The sequence below is a fragment of the Mytilus trossulus genome, chromosome 7 (genome assembly GCF_036588685.1).
Source record: "Mytilus trossulus isolate FHL-02 chromosome 7, PNRI_Mtr1.1.1.hap1, whole genome shotgun sequence".
Lineage (NCBI taxonomy): Eukaryota > Metazoa > Mollusca > Bivalvia > Mytilida > Mytilidae > Mytilus > Mytilus trossulus.
The window spans coordinates 79479191-79488084 of record NC_086379.1 but is presented as its reverse complement, the minus strand read 5'-3'; the positions used below and the strand labels follow the sequence as shown (position 1 = coordinate 79488084).

Genomic DNA, 8894 nt, shown 5'->3' with positions numbered 1-8894 from the left:
CTAGATACTCTGAAACTCATTTAGCCTAAGTTTGGCTGAAATTAATACAGCAGTTTCAAAGGAGAAGATTTTTTAAAGTAAGTCAACATGATGAACAAATTGTGAAAAAAAGTCTTTAAAGGGCAATAACTCCTTAAGGGGTCAATTGACAATTTTGGTCAAATTGACTTATTTGTAGATCTTACTTTGCTGAACATTATTGCTGTTTACAGTTTATCTCTATCTATAATAATATTCAAGATAATTTCCTTAAAATTATCAATTCAGGGGCAGCAACCCATCAACAGGTTGTCTGATTCATCTGAAAATATCAGGGCAGATAGATCTTGACCTGATAAACAATTTAACCCCATGTCAGATTTGCTCTAAATGCTTTGGTTTTTGAGTTATAAGCCAAAAACTGCATTTGACCCCTATGATCTATTTTTAGCAATGGCGACCATGTTTGTTGATAGATCAAAACTTCGGATACAATTTATAAACTAGATACCCTAAGGAACATTCAGTAAAAGTTTGGAAGTATTTGGCCCAGTAGTTTCAGAGGAGAAGATTTTTGTAAAAGATTACTAAGATTTACGAAAAATGGTTAAAAATTGACTATAAAGGGCAATAACTCCTAAAGGGGTCAACTGACCATTTCGGTCATGCTGACTTATTTGTAAATCTTACTTTGCTGAACATTATTGCTGTTTACAGTTTATCTCTATCTATAATAATATTCAAGAGAATAACAAAAAAACAGCAAAATTTCCTTAAAATTACCAATTCAGGGGCAGCAACCCAACAACGGGTTGTCTGATTCATCTGAAAATTTCAGGGCAGATAGATCTTGACCTGATAAACAATATTACCCCTTGTCAGATTTGCTCTAAATGCTTTTGTTTTTTAGTTATAAGCCAAAATCTGCATTTGACCCCTATGTTCTATTTTTAGCAATGGTGACCATGTTTGTTGATAGATCAAAACTTCGGATACAATTTATAAACTAGATACCCTAAGGAACATACAGTTAAAGTTTGGAAGTATTTGGCCCAGTAGTTTCAGAGAAGAAGATTCTTGAAATAGTTTACGACGACAGACGACGACGGACGCCAAGTGATGGCATAAGCTCACTTGGCCCTTCGGGCCAGGTGAGCTAATAAGAGATGCATCATGGACTAAATGATATCTTATGGAAATTTTCAAATATGACAACGTGTTGATATTATTTTTGGTCAAACATTGGACGAGTTATTAGAATAATCAGCTTTGGTACGCGATTACAACGTCATATGGAACATATTGTGGACATTTCAGGGTTGTTAACATTTTCATTTCTAATCAAGAATACTGAAGTCTATTTATAACATAACTGATTCTAATTATCAGTTAGAAGTATTGAATTCTGTATATTTATTCATAATGAAATATTTATTAACTTCAATATGAGTGTATTTATGTTCAAATTTAGCCTCGATTATTTACAATACCGTAAAGATAAACATATAAAATCTTTGGCTTATAATACTTAGGTGTTGGTAATCATAAGGAGCAACTGACGCAATGGTTGATATTAACTCAAAATTTTTATGTATTTTTTATTTGTTTCTCCTGGCAGTAACAGGTATTTATTAATATATGTCTTTAGTCTAAAACATCTTATAATTCCACGGTCTGTGTTTTTAATGATTTTTTTTGTTTCCATCTGTCTTTTAAAAAGAATTAAGCTTTGATCCTAAATCATTTAGTAAAACTGATGTATTCACAGTTTTAAACACCTTTCTTTGTTTTAGATATTACTTATTCTAAACGCCATGGTTCAAAAGAACATAACTCTGGAAATGGACATGGAAATGGACACGGACATTCTCATGCGCATTTTGGACAGGGTCATGTTCATGATCAGGAACAAGATAGCAAAGGTCACAATTCGAACGGTCATGGTCATGACCAGGACCCAGATAGCAAAGGTCACAATTCGAACGGTCATGGGCATGGCCAAAACAATGGTCATAAAGTCTCAAACCTCGGTCACCTACTAAATAGCTACAATGTGCCATTAAACAATAATTTACCAAACCACCAATTAACAAAACAGTCCATTACTACAGAAAAATCTGTTCATCAACAAAATACAAATCACTTTGAAAGTTGGAAGGCTAATTGGTGGAATGAACATTTAGAGATATGTGGAAAACAAGAAGTAGAACCACGATTTTCGTTAAGCAGAATAATAGGAGGAAGAGAAGCTATAAAAGGAAGCTGGCCGTGGATGGTATGTTGTAAAATACTTTTTTGATAATTGACAACTATATACATTGATATATGTTGAATGTTGATCAGTCTTTACTATTTATTATATTATATTCAAAATACATTATTCTTCCTTCCTTATTTAATTTTAGCGTGTTTAACGTCATGCTATTTTCTATTTTGAATAATGAGCAAAAGGAGACGCAAAGTATATTTCAACGAGACAGCAACTCAGTTTATCTTTAGCTAAGCACTAAACATATATTGACATAACGCATTGATAAGTGCGTCCGTATGACAGTAGTCTGTAAACCTTTCGCATTTTCTTATTACTAATATTAAGATTTAATACAGAAATTAGCATACTTGATCTTTCAAAGCGCGTTGTCCAGAGGTATAGATAAATGAGAGATATAAGTCAATGAGTCAGCGACCTAACAATTAAACTAAAAAGACATTTAGAGGTACCATACCCAATTACATGCTCTCAGTTGTTTTCAAATCTACACGAGACTGTCAAATATCTGTAACCAACATCAAATTCCTTAAAGAAAACAATATAACTTGGGATGCGTATATTTAAATGTGGTAGGTTAAATTTTTTTAATAGTTTAACTCTTTCCTATGTACGAATTCAGATAGATAACAAAATGTGTCTTGTTTCTATTTTTCCCATATCTAAAACCGAATTATTTCGCAGATTTCCTTGTTCAACAACCTTCTCAGACAGCCAACTTGTGCAGCAGTATTAATATCGGAACAATGGGCATTAACAGCAGGTCACTGTTTTTCAAGGTACATTTTTTTAATTTTCAGAGTCTTGCCATCCTTTTTAGTATTTTTATTTGCTTATAGAGGTCTTATACTTAAAGTTAGCAGATTAATTTTGTTATTATCAAAATATAAAACATTATTTAAAGTATTAATTAACTTTGGTTGGAGACACATCATTCGAAACTAATTTCTTCAATGTTACTCCTGGTAAATAAAAATATTGAAGTTACTGTAGGCTCTCAAAATCTCCGAACATAAATATATAGACACTACACTAATACTGCAGCCTTAAGAGCGACAGAAGGATTACGTGAAAAATAGATGATCCGAAAGAAGTCGAAAGCTTAATCTGTAATTAAAAAACTTATTTAAGCAAAACGTTGCTAGGATGGGTTCCATGGAATCAGGGGTCAACATAGAATATTAAATATTCGAAGCTTAATGTCACATCATACTTTTACCAAAAACGGAATATAAAGACATATGAAAAAGGTGGTGCATCATGAAAATACACCAATAGCTTTAAGTGTCAGGGATTATAAAAAAAGAGTTTTATTTGATACGTTTATTGCAGGATGTTTGACAACGAAACGTTTATAACTGCTAGAATAGGCCTGCACAATGCTTCTGCGTTTGCTGAAGATACAAATGAGCAAGCATTTAAGATCATCAAAGTTATAAAACACCAAGGAATTGAAGCCAGTACTGTACCTTTTAATAATGATATTGCTTTACTCAAACTTGACCGGACTGTAACATACAGTTCTGCTGTTCGACCGGTGTGTCTACCAGATAATACAAACATAGACCAAACAGTATGTGCTATCAGTGGATGGGGACGCTACAGAGGTTAGATATGAAAGACAGTCATCGTTTTTATAACACCCACTTTTGAATGCATAGTGATCTATATAGATATAAGAATATGTGGTATGAGTGCCAATGAAACAACTCTCCATCCATGTCACATTTTGTAAAAGTAAACCATTATAGGTCAAAGTGCGATCTTCAATACAGGTCCTTGACTCATGCCGAATAGATAGCTCTCAAGGGCCTCACCAAACATGAGTAGCGCGAAACCATTCAAACTGAAAATCTATAGAAAAAAACGAGAAACGAGATATCCTTATAAACCACATCAACAAACGACAAATACTGAACATCAGATTCCTGACTTGGAACAGGTGCAAACAAATGCAGCGGGTTTAAACGTTTCAATGGGTACCAGCCTTCATACTTATCTGAAACAATAGTATATACATCACATATAAAGAAACACTATAAAATATCAATTGAAATGACTCAACTCAATTAAAAGACATATTACCACAACACAAGATAACATACACTGAACGAATAAATTTGATCTATGGCACTATGTAAATGTATATTTTATATATTTTCAAATTTTATACATTTTATCATTAAAGCTCTTAATTTCAATGGTTACGGTTCACAAAATTGAAAACAACTTATGTTATACGGGAGACATGAGACTTAAAACACATTTTATGAAAGACTTTTTTTCTAATGTAGAAGTCTGCATTCATTTGAATTAAATAAGGCAGCTGCACCTTTTTCTTTCTTCTAGCAAATGTTTTTATTTTTCATTATTTGAAGAACCAAAAAAGACACCCGATCCAGATGCTTGGCCTCAAATTTTACAACAAACCCGTGTTCCAATACTTCCACAGGAGATATGTATGTCAAACTATAAAAATAAAGTCACAGACAATATGTTTTGTGCCGGATATGAACAGGGAGGTGTCGACGCATGTCAAGTAAGTTTTCTATCTTTTCAAAGAAATATGAATATATATATAAAATCTGGCTGTCTTATACAAAAAACGGTTAAATGTGATGCAAATGACAAGTTTTTTATTCAGTATTTTGGTTTTTCAAAACAGTGATGTTCTTCATAGCAATTTCAACTATCCAAACACTATCATTGTTTCTTTTCTTTTCTTGAATTTTTCAAAACATGAAATATTTGACACTAGTCGATCAGCAATCAAAATTCAATCAATCAAAATTTGTATCATGTCTGCCTTTTGTTTTCGAAGTAACAAGATCTAACCTTTGATAATGTATATGTAGTCCTGAACACTTTGACTGAATCTCATTAACTATATATAAATAGTACTATTTTCTCTGAAGGGTGACAGTGGTGGGCCCTTACAATGTCAGGAAGATGGACGCTGGTGCTTGAGAGGTACGCAATATTATTTGACGATATATGCATGGTGAAGAAAAAAAGAAAGACTTCTAGAGATCAATATAGGATTCTATAAAATGTGTTGTTTTAAAAATGTCTATATCATATGTCAAGCTTAATATCACCCCGACTCTAAAAAAATGGCGAAACAGTAAACTAGCACATTTATTAACGAATTATCACTTAATTTCCATAAAAAAAATAAAAATATGACAAACAAGAACTGACGACACTCCTGGCCTATGACTGACACAGGAATATATTTCGGGCTAAATTTGTCTTTTACCATTCAAATAGTTATCGCCTTTAAGACAAAGTTTTCATTTCATGTATGCGTATTTGAAAATAAATATATGGCTAAGTATTTAAAATAACAGGATATTCAGAAAATACAAAATCGAAATAAACATCAGAGATAAGTTTTAAATTCACAAGATATATCTCACCAATAATATATTATAAAAACCGATACCAATTTTCATGCACCAGAAGCGCATTTCGACAGTTGATATCTCACGATAATACATACGCAAATATTGAAATAATCTGTGATACAGATATACTAGTATGCAGTATTTAACATTTTATAAATTCTTTCAGGAATAATAAGTTGGGGAGGAATAACTTACACAGAATGCGCACAACCACTTCAACCAGGAGTTTACACAAAGGTATACAACTACGTTGATTGGATATTGCAAAATATATTCGAAAACACGTGATCCAAAACAAAAAGAAACAATTTTAACGAACAATTTGATGGGACAGTTGTTTTAGACGAAAGAGGACTAATCTAGCTCTTGATTATAAGTATAGGACTTAAAGAATTGTTTTCATTAGAACTTTGTTTTAAAGATTATTATACGGTATTTTCAGTCCTCATTTCTTCATCTTACATTTTGTATGTAATGAAATGTTTACAGAGAAATAAGATGTGGTACGAGTGATAATAAGCAACTCTCCATCTTAGTCATAATGTGAAAACAATTAAAGCTCAAAATACAGCCTTTACCATGGAGCGTTGGTTCACCCTAACAGCAAGCTATAAAGGGCCACACGAAAAAAACCAAGCAAACATCTTTCGTCCAGAGTAGGCTTTTTTGGGTGAACATAAATTGACCATATATTGAAAATAAAAATACTTTTGACTATCAATTCGGACGTTGAAACTGACAATTTTTTTCTTCGCTAAGGGCTACAATACATTGATAAACATGGCAACAAGGGGTGACTAGGAACCATATTTAGAAAGTTATCCTGTTTGGCATTCAACCCCTTGCATTAAGGGCGTCCTTTTGTTGTTGTGCGATTTATCAGTATGTATCAGCAATTTTTCTTGTTATTGTGCACTTGGTCACGTTTTAAGTTTTTAATATTAAAGAAAAATGGAAAATTAAAATTTATAATTATACATTATACGTCAAATATAAGATTCTGAAACAAGTTTGGAAGAAAATGGTAGACCTGTTTTGTAAATCTAAAACGGCAGTGGATCAAAGTAAAGGCAATGTGTATTATCAATAAACCATGATTAAAAAACTACCACAGACGTAGATGACTTCATATATTGGTTACTTAGCTTACTCAACCGTTATTAAAATGTAAAACAAATAAAATAATTAAAAATAAATAAAATCGGATTAGACTATTCGCGATAAGACAATACCCTCAAAATTAATTCATGTATTTTAAAATAGTTTTTATTACTTAAAAAGTCTTTTGTAAACATTTTCACCATGACAAAAATACCTTAAAGCAATGTCTGATTTATAATATACGAAACATACATATTATATGTTTACATAAACAATTAAAATAAAAGTTTAGTCATGTATGTAATAAAATAGATGTTAATCCAAAGAAAGGATAGGAGGCATCCATCCATGACACACAATCAGTACACACACAACAAAAACATGTACCCGTTCGACGACCAGTTGGAAACTTACGCTAAACAAGGTTTTCAGATTTTTTGTTTAAACATATTTTATATTCACAAACACAAATGGATTAGACTAATGAAGTCTTCTCCATTTATTGGGGTATATGCCCAATGATACACAAAAAAATATATACATGTATCATCTGCCGAAGTCTTGTTTTGCGCTTTTGCATCTTATGTTTAGGTGTACCTCATAAATCAACCGAAAACACTGGTAGGTATATATTATTGTGTGTTTTGGAACATGTTGTCGGCATAAGGAATATATCCATGACTGTTTAAATGCATAGAAGAAACATATTGATAAGTAAATTTGAAATATCATGATAATAATTGCAGCCTTCTTTCGTAAATGATGTAACTAGATAATGAAATCAAAAGGTTACAAAGGCGGTAATATTAAATATAGTTTGTACAGTCTGCATGGGATGACAAGAGTATAAATCACAGCAATACCAAGGTTTTAAATGTTTAACATTAGTCTTGGCAGGACACTAATCGACTCTAGATCAATAATTTCTAAGTTTCATTCGTTATTTTTTGTGTTATTGGTGTTTTTTTTGGTCTCTGTTATTATTTTTTTAAAGTCTTTTAACCACGAATTGCCTCACGTTGTGGATATCGATTTAACACCTGCAAAATGCTGTATTGTAAATCAAAAAGAGAAAATAAGACGGAAAGTTTCTCCATAAATAAATTAAAACAAAACTATAGATGTACAAAACTTTTTAATCACATGCTGCTAAAATTTCATGGTGCATATCATCTGTCATTATAAATTTTCCATACCTTGATTCGACCCCAATACCAATATATCTGACACTGTTCAAGTAAATTAAAGATTTTTTCCCTTGATTAATTTGAACTGAATATTATTTTCATTAACACATAATTTATCAAAATACAGCCCTTCAAATATTTGAACCTCAGCTTGAAAAGTGTTTCCCCAGTTGATTGATTTAGTTTTTTAACGTCTGAAAAATATTTTAAAATATAATAGTCCTCTCCTAGATCGTCCGTAAAAACGGCTAAAATAATCCCGGGTTGTATTAATTCAATGAAAGTATAAGTCTTTCGGTTAACTCCGTCTCATGACAAAGTTTATTTTTGCGAAAAATTCATTCCGGCTTCGCTAGTACAAGCATTTGATTCATCAGGACAGTTGTAACATTCGTAGCAGGACAAGTCTCGAACTAAAACATTTCGAGGACTCGTACTTTTGATTTGGTGAATACACCTTACTGATGGGACGACTTTAAAAGATCTTGTTCTATTTCGGGGAACTTCCGCAACATATCTGAAAATTGGACGTTTGCATATAGAGGACTGCCTTGGAGTCTCTAAATTGTCTTTACAAAAGTTGTAAAAATCATTTGCATTTTGAATAAACAATTTTTCTCTAGTAACTGCAAAATCAGCTTGATATTTTATTAACCCCCCTGCGGCATCTTATACTCCTTTGGTATGGGATGTTTCAAATGATAGTTTCTAATTATATTGAAACCAAAATCTTGTTTTGAAATCTCCGAAACAGTGCCTTGATTTATACTGCGTTGCGCACCCGTCAGTAAATTCGTCCATGGTTTTCATATCATAGTTTTAATACTCTTTAGTAATCCGCTTTTTGCCGTTGAGCCTCATGTGAAAAATTATGATCATAAACTTGATAAGGACTTATTACAAAAAACTGTCCCTCAACTAATCCAACATTACCTTCAGGATCGGACGGAC

At 32.2% G+C, this 8894-nt stretch overlaps 1 protein-coding gene across 1 annotated transcript; it reads left to right on the top strand.

The window, feature by feature from the left end:
- Positions 1–1512: 1512 nt before the first annotated feature.
- Positions 1513–6094, top strand: LOC134727276 (transmembrane protease serine 9-like). The gene is made up of 7 exons (XM_063591655.1): positions 1513–1603; positions 1773–2254; positions 2933–3027; positions 3581–3855; positions 4627–4787; positions 5164–5218; positions 5822–6094. The coding sequence occupies exons 1-7, from the start codon at positions 1543–1545 to the stop codon at positions 5941–5943; spliced, it is 1251 nt and encodes a 416-aa protein (XP_063447725.1). The 5' UTR covers positions 1513–1542; the 3' UTR covers positions 5944–6094.
- The last annotated feature ends 2800 nt before the right edge of the window (positions 6095–8894 follow it).

What these genes read in the sequence shown, in the direction of transcription:
- LOC134727276 (XM_063591655.1), top strand. Translation starts at nt 1,543, where the DNA reads ATGGTTGATATTAACTCAAAATTTTTATGTATTTTTTATTTGTTTCTC. An exon ending in GCAGGTCACTGTTTTTCAAG is followed by an intron (nt 3,028 to 3,580) that starts GTACATTTTTTT and finishes CGTTTATTGCAG; the next exon opens with GATGTTTGACAACGAAACGT. An exon ending in GAGGTGTCGACGCATGTCAA is followed by an intron (nt 4,788 to 5,163) that starts GTAAGTTTTCTA and finishes TTTTCTCTGAAG; the next exon opens with GGTGACAGTGGTGGGCCCTT.